The sequence below is a fragment of the Nothoprocta perdicaria genome, unplaced genomic scaffold, assembly GCF_003342845.1.
Source record: "Nothoprocta perdicaria isolate Ctin4 unplaced genomic scaffold, notPer1 scaffold_7, whole genome shotgun sequence".
Taxonomy (NCBI): Eukaryota; Metazoa; Chordata; class Aves; order Tinamiformes; family Tinamidae; genus Nothoprocta; species Nothoprocta perdicaria.
Genome location: NW_020455976.1, coordinates 1,528,644 through 1,552,533, shown reverse-complemented (window position 1 = coordinate 1,552,533; position 23,890 = coordinate 1,528,644). Strand labels below are relative to the sequence as shown.

The window sequence follows — 23,890 nt, the reverse complement described above, 5'->3', positions numbered from 1 at the left end:
AAGGTATGTAATATGCTATAAAAATACAATAAAGCCCTTTTTATAAGAGTTCATATTTTTTGTTCCTCATTTTGAAAGGTATTTAAGAAAAATATCAAAGCTCTATGAAGCAACATCTGTTTTCTTGAATGGACTAGTGACAACTTCTGTTGTATTAAATTAGCAGTGCTCAGATCTGCACCTGACCGGTTTGAATCCTGTACAGGATGACTGGGAAGGCAGTTAACTTAATGTATACTGAAGTTTCCCTTTCTCCTTCTAAGTTTTTTATTGAATGAACCAGTCGGCGGCACTTCCTTTACTTCCCTGGCTTGTGGATAAGGTAAAGTTGACGTTAGCAATTCTTCTAAGTGGCTTAGCCCTCAAATGAATATTTCCCTTTTTTGGAGAGAAACGTGATTCTGAAAGGTCCTACTGGCCTTCCAGTTTCACAGGAAAACCAGAACACTCCTTTAAGATGCTTTTTTTTTTTCTTGGAAGACAAAAGAAAAAGAGAAAGCGATGAAATTTCTTAACTGATAATCTCATGTTCTGCTGATAGTTATGTGGAAGTTATTGCAATATAGCAAGGAATAGTGATAAAGGACTAATTTTTTTTTTCTTCTCTTTCTGCTTAGGGAAGTGACAGATAGAAAAGGTTAGTGCAAACAGGACCTCTCTGTGCTGTGGGCTCATAAATTCAATGGTGTCAGTAGAATTGACTTTTAAAGATCTAGAACTTCCCAGCTATTGTTTTAAAACTTTGGTTTGAGAACCTTAAAATCTTCCTTAGAACGTATTTATGTTCTCATTTTGACAAGAGGCACCTAAAGCCAAGAAATGTAGAAGTAATGAGAATAGCAGCATAGAGTTACCTGGCAAATACGAAGTTGCAAATCCTGCTTGTGAGTATTAAGCTTTCTGTAACAGTACTACTCTCTCTGATAGTTCTGAAAAAAAMCAGCCTTTTAAATTGAGGGTTGGTGGTATGTCTGGAGGAAAAATGTTCATCTCTGGTTTCTTCCCAAATATCTTTGTGTTGTTGATCTTTTAATTAATTATTTATTTCTCCCTGTAGTTGGTGCAGGCCTTAGGTACTTTAGTAACTTCACKTTTTTATTTTTAGTAATGTTTCATTTCAGCCCCTGTGTTCCATTAAATGTATGCAATTAGAAAAGCAAATGGCAGTTTTTTATAGCATCACTAAAGTATTTAGTTTTGTAGGACTTAAAAAGCAGAATTTGTTGCACCATGCTCTCCCCACTATTATATGTGCTATAAACATCAGAGAGAATAGGCTGACCTTAATATTTGCTCCCCAGACTAAATCGCCGCCTTGCAGCAGTTATTTCCCACTGAATAAAAAGTTTAATTTCACGCCCTGATTAGTGCTAGTATGTGCAGGTGGATATTTATTTTGTGCAGCTAAACTAATCTGCCTTGGCAAATAATTTGCCAGTCAGCAGAGCTATAATTCCTCACGAGTATTTGGTACTAAATTATAGTTCTCATTAGTAAAGAAGAGCAGACTGTTCTAGCCACAACATTTGGTTAGGCAAAGGGTTTTCCCAAATAATGTTTTACAAGATTGATCTGTAGAGTGGCCTCAGCGCTCTCGGTGTGTAGTATGCCATAGTGGTGTGCAAAGGTAACAAAGATTTCCAAGGAAAAGAAAATGATTCATCAGCTCTGTAGTATATATGGAGAGTTGAGAGGGGCTCAAAGGTTTCCTCTTTAAGAGGTGCCTACTGAACAAGAGACCCAAAGAGTGATGTCTGGAGCGTTTTTGGTGACCCACCAAGCCCACATGTCTRAACCGTGTATGAAGCCAGCAAATAAAGCTACAAGGTTTTCCTGTTTATTTTCACTGTGAGCAGTTACTGAGCTAGACAATAGGGAGACGTGAGACGTGAAACTAAATGGCAGAAGCTGCTTCGTGATCCAGGCCAATTTAAAAAGCACTTTGTGCTATAAGAACATTTAAAGTGGGAATCCAAAAGCATTTCCTGAGGTACAGATGTCAACAGGAYGTGTTTGTCAGCTGGATATGTTCAGCCACTGTTTTGTTTTACCTAGATGCTACTCTTCTGGTAGTTTGCTTATATCATAAAGTTTATTAATGCCAAGTATGTATTTTCTATTACAAAGGGTGCCATATATACCTTGCAAGAATGAACTTTCATTAAGAAGTGAGTGCAGGGGCTCCTCTGGTTTTTGTTGCTTTATTTTTTTCATGCCTAAAGATGCACTTCATGTCTTACTCATTTTCTCAGTGATTACTCCAACTATACTTAAAGTATAAATGACCACTTAGAAAGCTTATAAGCTTAGCAACTTGATTTTCTTATATCAAAATTTTCRTGATATATCTGACACTTATGGCTGGAATAAACTACTGCTGTTTCCTCACTTTCTTCTCCACTTTCATTGAGTCCTCTCTAGCCACCGTGTGGACTGGTGAGATTGGTTAAATGTGACACAAATCTGAGTGGTGAACTTACTAATATTTCTAATGCCTTGTATTTTGTTCAGTTTTTCTTATTTTTTTTCTTTCCTGCAGTTTAGGAGGTGCTCAACAGGGCATATTATTTATATATTTTAACTGCTTATGCAAGGCACAATGCGGTATTTGTTTAGCAGAGGAAAGTGATGTGAGAGCAAATGACTTGTAGCATAATGGAGTTCAGTGGCTGCAGCTCAATACTAAGTGTTTAAAATATAATTAATAAGCAGCCAAACCTGAAGCTGCTGTCTTGATGTGATGTCAGTTAGTGCTGAAAAACTTCTTGGTCCTTCAAATATTTTAAAGTTAGACAACCTGAGAGTTTTATTAAATAWGTCCTGTTTATTGATCGGTAATACCTTCTTATATATCTTTACCTGAGATTTTTAAGGAATGCTAGTGGTGGAAAAATACAGCCCCTGCTTTGCAGAAGAGGAAGCTGAAGCTCGGAAATTTGCCTAGAGTYGTGAACCGAAGTGATCTGTGTAGACTCATGTGATAATCCAGTGATAGAAGAATTTAAAAAGTCTTTTTTTAACCATGTTTTGGTTAATTTTACAATTGGCTAACCACCTGTTAAGATAACACGCTTATCATTAAACAAAATTAATTTAAAAAATGGCTTGAAACTCTCTGTTCTTAATGGGATCTGAATATTCTTAGTTTTAATCTGCCTCATGAGGCTTGTCTTTCTTCTGGAAAGTACAATGTTACATCATTAAAATATCATCCCCTACTGAGAGAGAAATTGATCTCATTCAGTAAATAGAAATGATGAAACAATGACAAGTATTTCTAAAAACTGCCTTAAATATTCTTTTTTTTTTTTTTTGTCTGCATCCATCCATTAACCGAGGGTACTTGGACTACTTGGAGCTGTATGTTGTGTTAGTCCCGGTAGCAGAGGGTATGGCAAGCTGCAAAGAAGACTTTTTCAGTTTTAAATTATTTTACTTTTCTGTAATGATTTTGCTCTGAAACAAAAGATTAATCATAAACTTGTACCCTTAGCTGCTTCTAATCCTTCTTTGCAGTAAGTGTTGARAAACTTCTGTTTTATTTTTTTCCTCCACTTCTGAAACAGGCACGTTTGAGAACAGCGGGAAAGGAGGGAATTGGGAAGAAGGGCAGAGCTTGGTCCTTTATTTCCATTCTTCATGAGGGAAAGACAGAAGTGTTTGTAGTGTGTGAGCAGAAACCCTTCAACCTCTTGGCACAGTCCACTGGTTTAACCAGTCTGGACTAGCAGAAACAAAGAGCCTTCATTTGGGTTTCGCTTGCTTCATCCTGTGATAAGAAAAGAGAAAGATACTGGCCCCTACTTTGAATGAATGAGGTGAATAATTCCAATTGTATGTCACTRTCCCCACAGTAGGTGCACTTCTAATTGTAGTGTAGGCACCTCATGGTCTCAGGAGCACCTGAAGCAAAGCAGATCTGAAGAGGAAGGGATCTGAGAGACRAGGCAGTCCTGAGCTCTGGTGTGGTTTTCCTCTCAGCTGCCTTCATGCCTGTGTGTGGATTCTCTCTGTTTGCTTCCAGGATTCCTATCTCCTGCTGCCTCCAGCTAAGGACATAGTTATTGTTACAGCTTGTGAGGCTTTCAAAATCAGAGTGGTGGATTAAATACTTYGGAGAAAAGAGATGGCTACCTCTGATAGGATTCAAAGCAGGGCTTGACTTCCCTTTCTAGTSAGATTGGAGCCTTTTGAAGTTTCCAAACTCGTCCCTTTAGCAGCTCAAACTGTCTCTAGTTGTTCCACAGAAAAATGGTCCAGCATGAGGGAAAGTCCATTGTTAATATGGTCACCCTCCCTCCTCRCACACATAATGTGCAATTTATTGTGAAAGCAATGCAGAACGGAGCAGTGTTTATGTGGGAGTTACTCATAGTTTATGGATAGCTGGCCTCAAATCTTCTCTCATAGGAGAGTGCTGGCGACCATCCAGAGGGGTTATTCACTGGATCTGCTCGATGCCCTTACTACTTACATGCCAAAACCCTCTACAGAGTTGGGAAATGCAGCCAGCGATCATTCATCTCCTGCAAATTAGAACAATGAGAAGTGGGTGTAGTCTCAAGAAACCATGGGTCAATCTTGTTGTAGAAGRTGGGTCTTGGAAACCTCTCAAGTTTTCCAGTGGACTCCAGACTTAGTCTTCGTATATAAYGGAAGGTGCTTTCCATTGCTAATTTATTTGAAATACAAAAAATTGCATTCCTTGTTTATTTTTTGGAAACTTTTCCTTTTTTTTTCCCCTTCTCATTTGGATGGCTTCAGTGCAGCGTGTTGCTTCTGTCCCAGCTGTTCCTTATAAAAATAAAATGTAGAAATGTCTTGAAAGTATTAACTGGCAAGAAGATACTTGAACATATCCATATCTCATTGACYAAAAAATAAGACTGTATCCAGAGACAAACTGGTTCAGAATCCTTCTGTGAGAAGAAGGGTCTCCACAGGAGATTGAAATGGGTACTGCAGACCTGTCTTGTCCCCTAGGCTCAGTAGTTTGTTTTGCAGGCTAATCAAATCAGCTCTTAGAAGTCAGGATTTTCTTTTTTTTTTTTTTTTATTTTTATTTTTTATTTTTATTTTTTTTTTGCTGTGCTCTTTTTAGGCCTACTCCAAATTTGATTTTTTTGATAGCTTGGATTCTCATATTTCCAGTTTAACTTTATTTTTGGCCAAAATTTTGTTTTTGTGACAGTTTTGTCCCGAGTTTAACAGCTTGCTTATTCCCCTCTGTTCACCCCTTGGATATATTTATGGCCAGCAAATTTAGCCCCCTCTCAACTGAATCTGATGAAACTAAGAGAGTTTGCCTTTTTTTCCCTTTTTTCTCTCCCTCACATAAAGAGTTTCCCATAACTTTTAATCGTACTAATAAACTTATTTAAACAGCTGCAGAATCCTATCAATCTCCTTTGACCACAAGTGACAACAGCTACACAGGATATTCCAAATAATGCTTTACTATACATTCCTTATACAAAGGCATTAATGCTCCTKTCACTCTACTGGGAATATTTCCCTCAGCCCATTCTGGAGTTTGATGTCCTCACAGCTGCATCTTTTTGGGGATCCATCATAGCCTAGTGAATAATATTCACTGTGCCTGTTTTCTCAGCTTATGAGTCTCTGGTTTATAACAGAAATAATGGTACTTGATCTTTTATGCACCTAGTGTTTTGGTTCTGTTACTGGAGTCTTCAAGATACTGCGTTCTATGTATTTATGGTATCTATTTCATTAGCATGTTGGTAACTTCTGCTTTGTAGCTATTAGTGAGAATATTGTAATGTTAAGTCCAAGATTAATAATGGATATCAACAAGAATCAATCTCTTCACAGCTTGATGGCTCCCTTTTCAGAATAACCTGTGATCCTCTACCCTTTTTAGTTTCTTATCCTCCTTACAACTTCAGTATTAATCCTAATCCTCTCCATTTTAACTGCTAACTTCCTACATGTCATCTATCAAATGTTTAACTACTACTGATTTGTCTGGACTTCAGTGATCTTCTTAAAGAAGAAGATTGAGTTAGTCTAGCACTAATTCTAATTTGTTCTATTTTGGGGGTAGATTTACTTAGCTCTCCCATGGTGTCTGTCCTTTTGCCATAGATAACAGTACTYGGATTTAGTAGATGATTTCAGACATAGGATGTCTTGGATGTCCAGTCTTCGGATGTCCAGTCACTTGCCAGATTTTAGACTCCTCCTGGCTACCCCTCTTGTGGGGATGTGTTCTGCACAGCAGTGCTGTCAAACTGCCCATTCGGTATCTTCAGTTACTTSTGTTGCCCCTGCTTGATTCTTACACCATAATCCTCCAAGATGGTAAAACTGTTTTGATCCTTCCTTGTTTTAAAGATGAATTTCCTGTAGTCACGCCAGGCAAAGGAGCATTTACATCTGCAGAGCAGGGAGCTGTCATAGAGCTCAATTTGGTATAGAGTGTTTAGACAGGTCAGGAAAGGAAATCTAATATATCCTGGTAAGTCCTCAGGGCAATTATCTATGGATTCCAGGTTTTCTTGCGCTGTGTGAATAGATTCCCACACTACAAGTATTGTACAGTAGTTTGTGAGGGAGGTGAATTGGGATAAGATGGTCATTCCTGCAGGAGGGAATTTTCTTTTGCTTTTATTTATTTTGTTTTCCTCCTTTCACTTGCACTTTATTGAGCAAAAGAAATTGCTTTGGTTTGAGTATTGTATATTCAGGGCATGAAAGTTCACTGGCTTAAGACAACAGCTTGGCTGAGAGTTGGGGTCTGACCTTGGAAGCATTTCCATGTCTTTAGAAAACTGATATTCCTCTTGCAGACAAGTTTGTATTAATGCATGAACTGCAGTTTGCCTTCCAAGATAGCTGACACAGATCTGTAACCCATCTCTTCTGCATGTCTTTTCCTCCTACCTGGAATTTATCAGGAGATGGGAAGGTGAAGGCTAACCCTGTAGTGTCCTCTGCTAGTTTAGGAGATAATGACCTTTCCAATCATAWTAATTCTGTTCACCTTGGCTTCATTTTTTTTTCTTAAACACAGAATTTTCTATTCCCAGTGCTCAGAGTCTTGGTGAAAGTTACTATCCAGGACAAGGTTTCTGCCTTTTGATATGGATGTATGTGAAAGACAAGATACTAAAAAAAAATCACTAACTCTCTTTTGCTGATATCCTGGCAAACTTCTACCTGTGACTTCACACATAAGACTTGCACTGTATATGCTGTTATTGTTAGATCCTTACCTGGCAGAAGTATGAAATGTAGAAAGAGAAATGTAGTATTTCTTTGCCTTAGATCTTGTGGTTTTGAAAGAAGTAGACTTGAATTTCAGACTTAAGTGAASTGCCTGTGAAGTGGAGACTGATGGACACATAGGGGATCTCTTTACACTGTCATGGTAAGCAGGTCTGCAGAACTTGCTCCTTGTACTGAGATTGATAGTGTCATCGCAGGTCTCGGTTTGGTTTTCAGTGTTAAAGCTTAGGATTCCTGTGAGCACCTAAGAAGATATCCAGGTGTTTCTTATTACTAAAGTAGCTTTCCTGATAGCTATTGCTCTTGAAGGATTTGAAAGAATCTTTTATTCTCTCAAGAAATATAAATGCTCATTTTCCAGTGAGAATTATTCTCAGACAGGTCCTGTTGAGCATACTCCAAATTAAACAGCTAAAGAACTTGAGTAGCTGTATTAACACAAGTATCAAAATTTGTTAATTTGACATGGTATGTTCATTAACTTTTCAAGCCGATTCAAAGATCACTGCTTGAGAGGGCTAAGCTCCCCTGCAAGAGTTTGTACCAAATTGTGAGATCTTGCAGTTAACTGATTTATTGTTTACTTCTCCAGAATCTCATAAATTGTGCATTTAAATATTGGCAGCTAATGCTTTTGGTGTCRGAAAGCTAACACTTTCTTTTCTCCTAATAATAGAGATTTTGAAATCCTGTGTGTGGTTTGTTGCATTGGARTCCATGGATCTGCCCTTGCCTTATTGTGAGTTTTTTGGACAGYAGATTATGGTATCTGCTGGGATCTTGAAGTTGTGTGTTCTGTGGTAGGATTTCCATTTATTGCTGTAACACGTACAAACTCATTAACAAGTTGTAGGCCACGGGAGGTGGTCCCTTTGCTATGGGAGCCATCTCAACTGGATGRTCTTCAGTGCAGCTGCCTCTGTCTCCTCGTGTCGGGAGCTGACAGATCTAATTCTGCCTTTGTAGCTGTGAGCCTCTTAGTTAATGGCATTGTGAGCRTTGTAACTCAGAGGTGATCTTCAGTGTATTAAAATGCATTTTGCTGTTCATGATATTTATCAAATAAGGTGTTATATCTAATGAGTGCGGTGCTACGCTCAAATAAATACTTGTATATAGCATATAACTTAAAAGAAATGAAAATATAAGTAGCTTCACAGTTGCTTTGTAGTGACGGAGAGAAATGGCTTTTGCTTGCCGGGTTGAATGGTATGTGATGGAAACCCAGGGTGAACGTCCTCTCCAAGGGAAGAGAGAGCATTATGGTTTATATGATCAGATTCATGAAATCCTTAGTACATATATATTTCATAGGGATCTCATTTTTTTCCTCCCCTGTTTCTCGCTTCTTGCGTGAAAGCAGATAAAATAGAGAAGCAGCAGTGCTGCCTTGCAMGTGCTGTAGTAGGTTTCACTTTATAATTATCCTGCTCTGACATATTTATTCTTTCTTGTGGAAGTGGCGATGCAGATATTTAAGAACTCTTCTTGCACAAAAAAGCCCAATTTCCGCTCAGTACTTAATTAGCACTTGTTTATGACACGGCGTCTGATTTGATTTTCAAAACAAATTGCACAGTAAAGAGGCTGATATTTAAACTGTATAGTAACCACAGCTCCAGCTGTGACTCAAATATTGTAAGCCTTCAGGGGTTGTGTTTAGGCTTAGAAAATAGGAACTCAGGCCTGTAATTAAATGTCCTCTAAAAAATCAGCGTTTTGTAGGGAAGGAAGGAGGGCACCACTGGATTTTAAATGACTGACTTGTTCTCAGCAGTCCTGGTATTGTTTTAGGTCTTGGTATGGACTGCACAAATCAAATGAATTAAAAATAGGAGATATTAAAAAATTAAGGATATTAAAAAATTAATATTAAAAATAAAATCAATTAAGGCTTATGGGGAGGGGGAGAGAAAGGCAAACATGATTCTGGCCCATGGGGTTATAAATGATTGCAGTCTTAATAGATAGTGGTGTATGTTCTGTGGACATAAAGAAATACTACAGAGGTATTTCATGCAGGGTAAAATTGCATTTCAGAACTGCAAGTAAATCTCTGGTTCTGGAATAAGTCATGGTGTTGGAAAACTTCTTTTTTAAAAGGAAATTCTTAATAATAAACTTAAAAGGGAGTAGTTAGGCTACTGTTATAAATTAGTTGCGTAGATAAGGCTGGGAAATATCYACAAAATGGCATGATAAAAGTTGCCAGTTTGAATACTTTCCAAGGTCTTTTTTGAGAAAGGCAAATACAGTGCTGTGTATTTGGGAAAAAAAGAGGAAAATTACCCTAGCAGTCTAGCTTCTAATCGTGTAAAATGCTGAAGCAGATGTTCAGTGAAAATATTACTCTTATGGATGATATTGCAACCATGAGCCTAAACAGTGTGTGTTCATGAAAATACAAAAAATAAAATGAGTAGCTCTTGCTGGGCAATTAATTGTATTGTGCTAGAATTGCCTTGAATGGATCGTAATCATGAAAGATTTGAGTGTTGATTGGCGAAAGAGAACTACTTTCAGACAAGATAAATGTCTGTCCTGGGTTTTTAAAAGCTGTATATATTTGGGGGTGGCATTATTTTATTTACTTTTTTTTTTTGTCAAGTGCATGTGGGTTCCTCYCTTAGTTGCGTATTTGCTGTCATTGGGACCCCAGAATTTGGAGCGGTTTAACCAGATGCCCTCATCTAATTGCCTGTGTGGGTGGAAGCAGGCAGTCTTAGGGACAATCACACAAATCTGAAATTCAGGAGTTTGGCTGTAAAATCGAGCTTAGTCCAGGGCAAATCCATGTGAATTAAATGCTCTCGAGTCAGAGCTCAGAGGTTTTCAGTAAGATTTGCTTTTCTGTCGGTGCCTGTGTTTAAGTCAATGGGGCTTGTGCTCCTGAAGGCTCACTAGTGCACAGATCCCACTGCAGTGTCTCAAGCAGCAGTATGAGGATAGCAACATAACTTATGCTGTTGAGATTTCCTCCTATATAGTTTATTTTCCTCTTAGGTACAGATAGGCTTAGCAAATGTAAAATAATCTCAGTGAGTTGTACTTCCTCTGTAGCTGTAGTGCAGAGGAGTGGATGGTGGTGTCTGGGTTGGTCCTGTTTGAATTTTTAGCTTGTAGATAATGAAAATTAAATTGGGCTAACAGCAGCTGTTAACCTGCTGAAGGTCCTGCTGGCCTTCTTTGCTAATATTTAGGCAATGTTGTTCTGAAGTCACAAGGATGTTAATAAAGAGTTGTCTAAATAAAATACGTGTTTTTCTTGGTTATAGGAGACACTTCTGCACGGAAGCAATCCTACTGATAGCAGTAGTTCTGTTAATRTATTTACATGTTTGCAGGACCAAAGTCTTCAAGTTAAATGGTTTAAATCAGTCTCTTAAATCAATTACACTGCTCCAGACTGATGGGCTTTGCAAATGCTAAGCAGCCTGCCAGTCTTAAGAGTCCTGTTATCCTTTAATATGTAGGTTAGGCGACCAAAACAAAGAGGGAAGTCATTTTTCTTGGATTTGTTGTGTGTACCTGAGCAGATCTGAGATAGGTATTCAGGTCTCCTTGCTCCTAAAACTGTGATTTAACCATAAGATCATTTTTTTTCTACTTGTTTATGATGATTTTATTAGTATTTGTTTCTTAATGGATGTACAATGCTGCACTACATCAAAAAAGCAATAGAAGTGCTTGAATCAAAGGTAAAAATACGGGTTTCTACAGACTTCTTGATAGGGAGCACTGCAGGTAGATTCTTCCATTTTCAAAATGTGTAGAAATGTCTGTGATTCTTCTCAGCACTCCTTTGAGGTGGCTTAAATAAGTGTTGTCCTCGTTTTACAGTAGTAGAGAGACTAACCACCCATGAAGTTAGTGCTGAACTAAGGATTAAGTCTCGGAGCATGGTGCTTCTAGTAGCATAATGAGTCCCCTAAAACATACTTTGTTAATGCGTTAAGTATCACAAGTCCAAGCTCAGCAGGTGAAAGCAGTAACCAGATACACTTGACTTTAATTTATCAGTACGATGGTGGTTATTAAAGTTCCTGGTTAACTGGGATTGCTGGCTAGGACACCAGGGTGCAATCTCGCTTCTGCTTTGAAAGATTTAGGAGGATTTCAGCTTAAAGCATCAAAGAGAAAAAATAGCTTATGTTTTAAGTCTGTTATGAAATACTTGTAGGGATGCTTTTTAGAGGACAGAGTTTAGTATGTTGTAGTGCTTGGAATTTGAAATAAAAATAAGGCTTGGCTGTCTCTGCRCCGTAGCTGTGAAGGTTGTGTGTTCAGCACTGACACAGTTTTCTGCTMAATCCAGCTGTATTTTATACCATGTTCCAAGCACCAGGGTAGGTGCAGTTGGTACAAACTAAATATTGTGTTGACACAAGAACAAATGGGAATAAACTCACCTGGAACATATTTAGCCTGAAAATTTTAGAAGTTTCCAGCCTTCCAAATGCAGTGGTGGGGGTCTGCACCTGCTACCTGGGAGAGGAATACTGTGAATTGATGAAGAAATTGCAAAATAGTTGTGTGCAGTAAGGAAGGAAAGGACAGCCTCTGGACATGGGGCCTGAGGGTGTCTGCCTGGTCCTGTTGCTTAGTTATKACTTTAATTTCTAAGCATCTCATTTGGGGAGGGGGATTAAGAGGTGCACAGTTGAATCCACATGATTGTGAAAATACCTTTGAACTGCCAATGGATGTAACAGGTAACGTAAGTGAAATGTTGCTTTTTTTTTTTTTTTTCCCCGCTAGCTGTAAGTTATGTCTCACTATCTCAGTGCAATTGGATGTCTTGCCTTTTCCTCAACCGGCTGAGGGAGGGAGGGAAGCAAACGGGTGGAGATTATATTTGTCTATCACTTTGAGGTGTAATTTATGACAGTGTGTTGAGCGTTGCTTCTGGTTACCCCATGTTGAGGCTGCACCTCTTCGGGGATTTTCCTTAATCTTTACACATTGCCCTGTGCCTCGTGCAGCCACATGGGGGATAGTGCCTGTAAAAACACTCTCATAGCTTGACTGCTGCTGTTTTGACACCATTTAGTTTTACATACTGGCAAAGGTATTAACGAGCATTGGTTTCTGCTGCTGCACCTGCCACAGGGACAGTGCTCATGCACGTGTATTTGTGTGAGAATTTTAAAGAAATATCTGTATATGGAATTGAAATATACAATGGTAGAAAATGTAAAAGTTATTTTATGAGCAAAGTGTTCTTAAAGCAGCTGATACTAGAGTAGTAAATTAATCAAGAACCTACTTGGGGGCTGAACCTGCGTATGTGGTTTAAGAAATCTGCATTGTTTAAGATAATCCAAAGTTTAGACTTAGGTTAGCTAGGTCCCAGTGTAAAAGGAGGTCTCTCTTTATGTCTATTCTCTCCTAGCCCCGAATACACATGCCAAAAGATGGATTCCAACTTATATCTTCTGGATACCAAGCATGGCTAAAGCAGGTTGGACTGTATTATTGTTATTCATCTCATGTGAGGGACTGTGTTGGACACCTGTGCTTGTCTCATTAGTGAAGTACATAAATGAGGGTGTAATGAAGTTACGGTGCCATGCTAGCCGATACCCTTCATAGCCATCACTGTTCTGTGTTTCTGCATGCTGTGTTTGTGCACCATTTTCTCACCAGTCTGATGAATGTGCACTCACTGTAAATGCAAGTTAAGAACGCAGTCACCTGAGAGAGAAAAAGGTCAGAGTCTGAAAAGAAATCTGCAACAAGACCTCAAATTACAGAATTAAAATGGACCTTCAGATGGAAAGCTGCATGGCAGTGCTTGTTGCTGGTAATAATGGGGAGGCCAATGGGTTAAAACACATGAGAATTGCATCTAGAGGCGAAGTCACATCTGACTGGGCGAAACCAGGGCGGCCACTTGCTCCCATCACATCGCGATTGTGCAGCTTGTCACACTCTGACACTGCGGGGACTCCCCACTCGGACGTGGCCTCGTGTGATATTGCTCTGGCTGTTATTAAAGGCCGGGCTTTAGATGTCTCAGCAGTCCGGCTCCAGCAATTGCTGTCAGCTTCTCACTTTTGTGAGTGAAAAATCCTCCCTTCAGGGAAGAAAAAAAAAAAAAAAAAAAAAAGCTTAATTTACAATTTGCCTTATAGAAGTCTCGTCATCATACATGTATCTTCGTGAGAGAGCCCGACGTCCTTGAGAAGGTATAGCTTAAGTGGCTGGTTTTGTAGAAAGCCTGACTGGTTGTGGTGTTGTGGCAATGGAGGCTGGAGACAGTGCGGAGAAGCTGCATCCTGTTGTCCTGGCAACTGGCGGTGTGAAAAGGATGAAACATGGTCGGGAAAGGATATCTAGCACCCGACAGAAACAAAGATCCGTGTCCCCTGGGTTGAGTGGCAGAGAACCAAAACCAACTGCCAAACCAAAACCACTCAAAACACCCACGTTTCACTGGTGTGGGTGAATTTGGTTCCGCCCAGAATTGTCTCCATATCCTACAGGTAGTAAGTGGCCACTTGCTTGTGCAARTTGCTTCCTGCTGTCAGCCCGCATCGATTCCAGTGAAATAGAGAAGAACCCGACTGCTTGGAAGCTGGTGGGGTTTGAGCCCTCTGTTCCATTGCGAGCCACTGCGTTGTGTGAGTGATGGGCCGCAAAGGCGCAGGGTGGTCTGGAGCTTCTCTCCCACGGACTGTCCCTTTCCCCCATGCAGGCTGTGCCGGTGAAGGGCAGCTGGGAGCTAGAAGCTCATGTTTTCTTGATTTAAACTTTGCTGAGCTGGAGGCAACGTGTCTCAGAGGGATGGCAACTCTGCAATTAATGCCTGACAGAGCTCAGGTTTGTTGACATACGGGGCATGGCACCAGTTTCCTTTTCTTATGAGGTGGGCTGGGAGAACAAAAGGGAAAGCATTGTGTGTATTTTCTGTTCCCTTTTACCTCTGAGGCAGACAGACCTGCATCTGTTCTTATTACATTGCACTGCCAGTGCTGTGACGCAGGTGAGATGTTTGCATTTTGCCTCTGAAAAATACAGAAGAGGGGAAAATACCAACAACTCTCGCTACCTTTCACAGGGAGCCTTTCACATTAGGCAAACTCGAAACAAGCGGAGCAAGTTCTTCTATTTGTGCATTTTTGTGTGTGTCTGCTTTCCTTTTGGTTTTAGTTGACTGTTATTGGTTCTAAAGTCTTTATCTTAAATCTCCCTACTCCCCCTTGAATCCAGGTAAGGGTATAAACCTGAGCTCATCTCCTCAGCAGATGCTGTCGTGGAAATAGCTTTGCTATTCCAATTTCAGTGCTGTCATTTCACCACGGGAAGTCTGCGGATAAGGGAGTTGATATGTAAGAGTGGACATTTGCTCAAAAGAAAGAGCTCTTGTGAGAAGCAGAGATGTTTTTAAAGAAAATAAATCCAGAGGTCAGATTGGCATAGGGCATCCAAAGGCCTTGCTTGTGAAATTCCTCAAGCAGTGTGTTGGCAAGAAAGACTCTTAAATAAAAGCACTAATGTGAATATACATCCAGATGGAGTAGTGTCTGTGCACTGAGTTTATCCCTCCTTGGCTCTGTGTGAGTGTTTAACAGAAACCTAAAGAAATTATTTTTTTCCTCGGTGTAGCCGAGTATTGATCTGCCTCCTGGTTTATGCAGGGCGTGAGAAGTATCTCAGTAACACATTGTATTAATGTGGGCTAAAAGCAGTTTATATTCCAAATGAGGTGGAGGAAGATGGAGTTCTGCAAGAGCGGACACATACTATAAATATCCATAAAACTGACAATTTTATCTAAAAACAGTGCAGGCTGGATTTGTGTAGTTTCAGCCTACTTAAACTGGAGCTAATAGTTGAACACTACCTGAGCATGGGTCGCCCACACTGATGCCATTACCCCTTGCCCTTTAATGGCAGGTTTTTATATTTAATGTTGCTGTGCTGCAGTGGAAGAGTTGTTTTGTGTTTGCATGAGGGCTAGAGGAAACACAATACTGATGGCCAGGATACAAGATGCTTTCAAGAACAGGGATTTTAAGCTGCAAAACGCTCTTTACTCTAGCTTGTTTCCTGTGAGTTTATCCTTTAGAAAAAGCCAAATACCTGCAGTTATTTTATTCAGCCTCCATCTTCATTTAAGCCTCTCTTTGAATGGTCGCATTGTGTTTCTAGCAGCCTGTAACATCCCATTTCTTACCTGTTTACCCCTTTGAAGAGGAGCTGCAGTCGACTTCCAAGGCAGGGCTCTGCGTGTGCGTGTTAATTTGTGTATAAATGTGATCAGTAGGCATGACGTACTCCAATTCCTATGTTATGTTGAAGCCTTTTTCAACTAAAGTGTAAAATTGCAAATTAAGCTCTTAATTAGCTGAAACACTTGCAAAACGTTGCTTTGATTGTATTAATGGGGAAATTAAAAGTATAATTTTTAGGTGGTTTGTGACACATGGTAATTCAGAGTTAAGGCGAGTCCCTTCCCTTCGTGTGCTGTTGTGAGCAAGTGTAGCGCATAGGCTGTGTAATATAACGCACTCATCTGAGCCTTCCTGCCTCCCACCGGCTCCTGTAGCAGGATTTTTAGAGCCGAGATATAAACCTGTAAATATGTTTTATACCGGCGATTCCTGATGCTACCTTAACTAGATTGGTGCCAACATAGGCCAGTATAATTGAACAAGGCATTTGAGATATTAATGGTCTGCACTACAGTCAAGCCAGCTGGAAAAGAGAGTATTAAAAAGCAGGAGCATGGTGAAAACAGGATTCTTCCATTAGAACTGCCTAAATAAAACTGGGATTTTTGCAAAATGAGGACTTGAATGTGATGAAGCAACTGTGTTTTCTTATGAAATGCTCTTGGTCTTATTTACAAAAATCCAGTTTTAAGCCTTTAAATACTCTCATGCTTTAGACCTTGGTGAGGTTACTCTTAGCAAGTTTGAATAGGGCTGTCTTTTATTACTGCCATTTTTGGTGTTGCTTAAAGCAGCACCAACACAGGTTGCTACTTGTCACGTTCCTGAAGAAGGGCATGGCACCTGGATCTGACAGCTCTGCAGGTGCACTGGTGTTTGGGTTTGTCAGCTTCATGGATTAAAGAGCTACAGTTATGAAAACAGGAGTATTGTCTGGTTCAGATGCAATCTGCACAAGCTCCCTCAAGCACTTGGCAACTAAGGGTCTCCTGCGTGTTATAGGTGGGAAGCTGGCCCTTGTCTGGGGCAGGTAACTGTTGTTGATCTGGAAGCCCAGAGGTTGAACAGCTCCTATAACCACTTTTTGGGGAAAACATTTCTTCACAAAGGTGTATRTAAAAGCTGTGATGTGATCCTCCTGAATCCTGCTCAGGTAAGAAATGCTTTGGATSATCTGAATATACATAAACAGACTCTTTTGGATATCTGATATGTAAGAGTAGTTAGGGAGCTAGAGTCTCATGTTAAAAGTTACTGTAAGGTAGGGAGTTGCCAGAGGATTAAAGGAATGTCTGCATAATGGGCATGTTCAGGAAAATTGCCTGGGCAATTACAGGGGAGGTGGGAGGCTGCAGGAATCCTTCACAGAGCTCTGAGCCGCTCGTGCCCAGCGGCGCTTGCTGGACCTGTTAACCCCCCAGCCACAGGGTGCAGAGGGAAACCCCTGCTCTGAATGCCCTGAGCTCCACCAGGGTTAAGATGTTATTGGCACTTCAGATGCCCAGAATATTCGTGTTAYACTGGAGTGTAACGTTCCTGCAATGGCCTCTGATTTGCGACACCAGTCCGGTTTGCAGACAGTTCCTACAATGTCCAAGAAAGGCGTTCTCCGCTTCTTGTAAGTGAGATTCTGGGTTGGTTTGTGGGCAGTTTCTGACAACACTTAAAGGTCTTTTAACAGTCCCGTGCAATGGCTTCTATTATAGCAAACTGGGAACAGCAGCCACTTTTAGTCGTCCCCGTACACATTTGCAGAAATGGGGCCACAAGGTCTGAACATAATAGCRACTAAACACGGTGCAAAGGGGTTTTCTGATGGCCACAGCCTGTTGCTTGTCGTGATTCTGGCGCAGGATGTGGCYGTTAGAGCTGAAAGTTTGTGGGCTAGGGGAGCCCTGAGAGACCCTTCTCACTCACACTCAGAGCAATAACTTCAGTTTCTTACCGGGAAAAACTGCCAAGAAGTCAGTGGCAAAGCAAATCACAATTATCCTGTTTTTTTAAAACACTGAATAACGGGAAACAGTGGTGTGGGATGGAAGGAGGTATAAGCTTGAACTGAAGGTTTTCTGGCTCTTTTTGGCTTAATTAAGACTTATAGCTCTTTAACATTTTCCTTATTTTAAAAGGAAAACACACAAAAAACTTTTGGAGAAAGTTAGGAAAGTATTAATTTGCTCTGAGCCCTGCTGGTCTCTTTGGTGAGTTCATAATTAGGCAGGATTTTTTTTTAAATGGGTATTCTTGTCTCTCAGGTATATAACTGTTCCATAAGTGGTGAATCTGTATTCATATGTTAGGGATTTTAAAGGCATATTATTTACACAATTCACTGGAATGGCTCCTCTGGAAGCAGGGTGGCTCTCTCATGTAATTATGTATTTAGTATGCTTTGTATCCACTGTTGTGGGGGGAAAAAAGAAGGAAAGAAAGAAGCCCCACATACAACTACTAAAATACAACTAAAAGAGAGAGAGAGGGGGGGAAAATTGCTGTTCATTCTGTTCTTGCAGTTTTTTTAATGTTCAATCATATACCTTTTTCCCCAATGAGAAGCCCATATGGTCAAGTGTTACTCTTGCTAAAAAATTAAATATGTTTGGCAGTTGTTGAGTTGTGGAAGTACAAAATATGTCCTGGGAATTTCTTATCATTTCCGCCCCCATCCTCTTTCTTTTCAGTCAGGTGTTCTCTTTGATTAAATATATTTATTTATATATCACACATATATAAAAAAATACAAATCATGCGTAATGTGTGTGTGCCTATTTATGTGCATATATATTTGTATGCATACACGTGCATGTATATGCATACTTTTGTTTATACACCTAAGATTTACTTTGTGTGTGTATATATATATAAMTAAAAGATTAAAAGAGTGAGAAAGCAAGGAGAGGAACTGAAATGTCACATTTTAGCTGTAAGTAAATGTCTGCAATTGTTACTAAGCTTCACAAGTTCAGCCTTTGCAGTAATGCTTCATAGAAGGTAAAGATGTCTAATGGCAGGAAAAAGTGCTCGCTGGACACATAGGAAGCAAAGCGTGTTTTATTTTTGGCACTGACTTAAATACGTGGCCGAAAAAAGCACAGGAGGAACTGAGTGGGAATCGAGAGTACTGAGCCTTGTTCTGTTTGTGTTATTTGATGTTAAGAAATATGCGACTGTGAGGAGTAGGAATCCTACTAGCACCTCAACATGCATGTCTGGGAAAGCATCATAAGGGATCGAGATTCCTTAGGCGCATTTCCTACTTATTTTTAGAACGCATACCGGAAACAATACTCTGAAAACTATTTTTTCCCCTTTTTTTTTCTCCCCCAAGGCCAGCTATCCCATTTTTTCTTTCTGAAGTGCTGACAGCAAAAAATGGGGAAAGATCTGTCTCATCCTACCAAGGTTAGGCCTTGCTGGGTAGTTTTATTACCCTCCGGAGTATCTCTTACATTTTATTTGCTCCAGTTTGGGTGGCAAAATTTCTAGCGATTATTTTCCGTCCTTGTTCTCCTTTCTTTAATAGCCCCAACTTGTGCCCTGTTTCGCTTTACACAACCTTATCCTGTTACCTTGCTCACAGGCAGCTGGATCAACCAGAAAAATCCCCTTTCTCTCAGTATTGAAATTCTTCAGCAATTCTTGTCCACATGTCACATTCTGCTTAGGCTCCTGAATAAACACTGGGGGAACAGGATCTTAATGCTCATTTGCAAAGAGAAGCAGAAGTCGCTTTAGAATTGAGCCACATAAAGTACTGGGCACTGTACTAAGAAGAATAATTGTGAATGAGGACAGGGCTGTAATTAATGTGCTTAGCAGCTGAACTTGGCATGGGGTAATCAAAAATCAGTTTTTTTTTGTGTGGCTTTGTCCCTAACTTCACMAGATGTGCAAGCATACAAGCTGCCTGGCTTGTAAATCCAAGTTATTTTAGGTTATAAAGGTTATCCTGTAGGTATGTAAAAATGTAGGTTATCATAAGATGGAGCGAAGGCCTCACATGAATAATAGGTTGTTTCACCTCTGTTGTCCTGCATTTTAACATATCAACATATTAAGGATTAATACTATACTGCTGCATAATTCACTTCTAGCTATTTTTAAAGAAAATTAATTTTCTATTTTTTTCTTTACGGTGAGTCCCTACTTTGTATTTTCACACCTTTTGTGTACTCTGTAGCTGTAAATTGTAATAGTCCAAGAACTTTTGTTTTTCCCCATGTAGGACCACTTAGTTTTACACAGAAGGTGATATATTTCTGACCTGTAACACAATTTCCCAAAACTGTATTAGCTACCTCTAGTATATTGTATTTGCCGAAGGACCAGAAGAGAACAAATTTGATAAAAAAGGGGGGAAAAAGTCTGAAATTGTAATGTATAATCTTGTAATGCAATAGCAAATAATAAAATTAAATCATTTTGAACACTGGAAAAAATGTAGCCATTGAATGTGTGCTGAGATTTATCTTTAGTACATCAAGTAATTAGAATACAGGGTAGGTTATTGGTGGCAAAAATACCTGATCTAGTCAAAAATCTTCTTAAGATGCAGTTGCAGGGGTGGTTGAACGGGCCCAGGTGTGGCCTCAGCTTGTGGCTGTTGCACACCCAGCAAGAGCTGCTCGCCTGCTTTAATTCAAAATACAGCAARTCCCTTTAAACCACCAGTGGTGCCGCTGGTGCCGGTTCCTGCCAGGAGGAGGACGTTGGTCTTGTTTAAAATTATTCCCTCTATTTAATGGGAAATGTGTTTTGGGGAGTAAGGGAGAGGATGTCATGGGAGGAAGAAAGGGAGGTTTTGTGCAGCCGGTCCCTGTCTGGCACCAGGATGYGAGTGAATCCTGCTGGGTCCCAGCACAGCCCGTAGTGACACCCGCGCTGCCGTGTCCGTGAGCTGAAGGAGCAGCCACCTGAATCGCTGTGGCTTTGGGACGGGATTTTGCCAGTGACCTGYGAGGCAGTGGAGCCTGAGCCCGTCCCTCGGTGGTGGCACCAAGGGGACAAACATGAGCGCTGGCCCGCGAGCCTCTCGCGTGGCGCCTGCTGGGGGTTGCAGCCATCGGGAGGTAAATGAAGTTGTTCTGTTGGGTCACTCCTGATTTACACACAAGCTGTTTCCACYGAAGCACCTGGGGCCTTTTGTTCAGACTTGTGAATAAGCCTCTTTCAGGCACCGGCAATAATTTAGAGCTCTGCTCCCTTCAATAGGTGAAAGGCAAGTAGAGGAGCGACAGTTTTTCCTCTGTGTGTGTGCAACTCTACACGTTTATTTGTTTTATTTAAGAGAGGTAATGGGACTTGACCAGTAATAGAAATTCTCTTATATACTGGGATAGATTCAGAAGCCGTCTGAGGTGTTGCTTGTTTTCTGTGGTGTGCTCCCTAGATATGGCATAAAATGAGGCAGCAGGAAGAAATACATGGGCACGAACATCCTCAGGCACGGGTCACTCTGCTGCRGAGACCTCCAGGAGTTTCCTTTTAACGTGGCAATTTTAGAGGAGGACATTACTCTCCAAGGGCTCTAGCAGAGAGGGGTATGTTTACATTTGCAGACTGTCTGTCCCCCCTTTCCCCTAAATCCCTAGCTGCTGCTTGTAGTCACTCAGMCTGATTTGAGCCATAATTTTGCATAACCTTTGAGGCAGCATAGGCTAGCATTGCCACTGACACAAGTGGCCCTCTTTTTCTTGCCTCAGTGTCTTTTCATGCCTTGGTTAGTACCCCTGTTCAAGGTGGTAGCTTTTATTTTGCTCACCTACCTTGAACTGCAGTCAGCTCTTCAACCTGCTTCACCTTGCCAGACAAAAGCTTCAGCTGACTCCTAGAAAGAGAAGGCCTGGGAGGAGGGAATTAATAGTTGGGGCAAGACTTTAATAAGTCTTAATTTCTTATTATGAATTTGTACTGAGATATGAATCCTAGACTGGGTCAATGGTAAGTGGCTGAATGCAGGTGCAGTGAACGGGCTTTGCATTAGCAAAASCTTGTGGTTTGTTACTCCTATGATTCTGTGACTTTCCGGTGGGGTACTGTGAAACAACGTAAGGTAATGCGCTATTAAATTTGGTCAGATACTTAAATATAAAGGTCAGCTTGTTTGCAGTTTTGTGTTGCCAGTGATCACAGTATCTTAAGAGCTGGAGTGACACRTTGCATTGCAAACAACAAAAAACCCTGGGATTTGTAAGGGTTTGGTGCGTGGGAGGGAGTGTTCTTGAAAGTCGGGATAGCAAACAAGGAAATATGGCTCGGATTTTGTCTGGTTATGATCCTTCAGCCATAATTCTTTGTCCATCAGAAAAGGCATCATCTATGTTTCCTTGTTAGGTTTAATATGATGCAGATCCTAAAACTGAAGAAATCAATTACTTAGTTTTGTTTGCCTTTTTTTTTTTTTTTTCCATAAAGAAAATGTGAGAAATCACTGTAAAGTATTGTAAAYGTTTTAGGAGCACTTTCATACAGGTTATGCTGCCCATAATCTTGTGGCTCTATTTCTGGAACAGAAGCGTGAACAGCAACACAGGGCACCAAAGAACCTGCTGACGGACAGGGTTAATCCCTCTGTCTCTTCCGTGTAGACGCCTGGTAACAAAGCAGGGATGTTGGTGATCCCGCTGCTTTCTGCTCATTCAAGGACTGCTTGCATAGCTCCTACATAGTCACTTAGAGTGAGATTTTCTAGTTCTCTTAAGAGCAAGGAGAAACAGGGGCTCAAAAGGCAGCTGTCATTCCATACCCATTCCAGCTGCCCCTTCCACTCAGGTTTCCTACCATCCCCCCTTTAAAAAAAACTTCATGTGGAGGGGGGTGCAAATATGAAATTTCTGGCTTCTAAGATATCACATCCTGTAGTTTTTATAATTGGCTGCCCATTTAAAATATACTTTTTCCTGTCTTACCAGTACTTAGACAAATGCAGCCATTGTGAGAGCAGTTTTTATCCTAATGCATCCTTCAATCTAATAGCTGGGAGTTAACGTGAACAAGCAACTCTGTATATTCCAGGATGTAATAGCTCTATCAAAATAAACAGTTTTCTGCGTTTGGCTGCTGTGGCTCTTCTTTTGTATTTAGTGTGTTTGAAGGAACAGAGTATTTATTGTAATAATTGTATTTAATGAATAACAAGGCAAGCAGAAACATGAAACTCCTGTAAAATGTCACCAAGTTCTATTGACCTTGGACTGCAGGATTTTTCTTCTATCCCCTTTGGAGATTTAAAAACAAACAGATAATAATAAAAACATACAAAACCTTTCCTTTCCCTGCTGGTAGTCAGTTTAAAGTTGTCATTTCCCTTTCTGCTTCCCTTGCAGAATTGCTCGCTCTGTGTTGTGTTGTGCCTGGGCAGCAGCTATGCATGGAGAAGAGGCCTGACTAATTATAAAGAAACTTCRTTTTATTGGTGACAAACTGCACCTCTGAAATTAAAAAAGAGGAGAAAAAAATGCTTTCTTGATCTGCACTGTCCTTTTCTTGCTGCTATGACATCTGTAAATCTTTGGGGAAGGAGAAGGCTCCTCAGCAGTGTGTGTTTTCTTAAAGATGCCTCAGCCTTTCAGGGCAGTTGTTGGTGGCGCTCAGCTAAGCCTTGACAGTACCTGTAATCTGTGCCATCCTGTCTCATGCAGCCCCATCTCATAGTTGTCCTTTCTCTGCAGTGCTCTATGCCCAGATCTCTGTGGCTGGGCTGCTCCAGCCTGGCGGACAGCATGCCCTCGCTGCGATGCCTCTATAACCCAGGGACTGGCGCCCTCCCAGCTTTCCAGGTACTTTCTGTCTCTTCCCTGCTCCCTCTTTTCTCTCCGTCTGTGTGCGTGTGCTTCCTTGCTCCTGCTTGCCTCCATTTATTCTGCTGGATGCCTCTCCCGTGTCATGCAGGACCCCTGCAGTATTTAACACYGCCTTGTGCAGATTCAGGCTAGCCCAATACTTGGGCTTTTCCTTTATCTTTAATATAATTATTTTGTCTAAATTGGCTCAGTGCCATTAGCTTTTCCATTGGTTTTTGGTTGTGTCGAAAATACACTGCTTAATTATATTTGGCAAGCAGTATCCATCACACAGGCTCCAATCTGGCTGCTCATTCCGTGATTCCCTTCCTATCTAAATTTTCCTGTATGCTGTGTAGGGGACTGAGGGGGTGGGTTCATTGCCATGGTGATAATTGATGCCTGCATTTGTTGACTTTATTAAATTTGTTAGCAGTAGTTTGGGCACTTTGACTGCAGAAAATTATTGCACAAGCAAGCTGTTAATCACACAGCAAATCAAGTAAGCCTGTTTTTCTTTGCTCCCCGAGTTTATCTTAGATTCAAGGTTTTCTCCACCATGAGACGACCTTGTGCCAAGTGGGGTTTGTTCAGGGGCTTTGGATGACGGGTGGATCTTCCAAAATTCAGCTGCTCTCCTGTGGGCAGAGAGCAAGGCGAGTGTTGGCCAAGCAGTTAGAA

The 23,890-nt window shown here is 40.6% G+C and overlaps 1 protein-coding gene across 1 annotated transcript in view; it reads left to right on the top strand.

Moving 5' to 3' along the window:
- The window catches only part of BTRC (beta-transducin repeat containing E3 ubiquitin protein ligase), a 112,814-nt gene that overhangs the window by 3,575 nt on the left and 85,349 nt on the right, over nt 1-23,890 (top strand). Inside the window, exons 2-3 of the mRNA XM_026050515.1 lie at nt 12,644-12,712; nt 23,099-23,206. Of these exons, the coding sequence (XP_025906300.1) occupies nt 12,644-12,712; nt 23,099-23,206 (177 nt within the window). The remainder of the gene's footprint in view (nt 1-12,643; nt 12,713-23,098; nt 23,207-23,890) is intronic.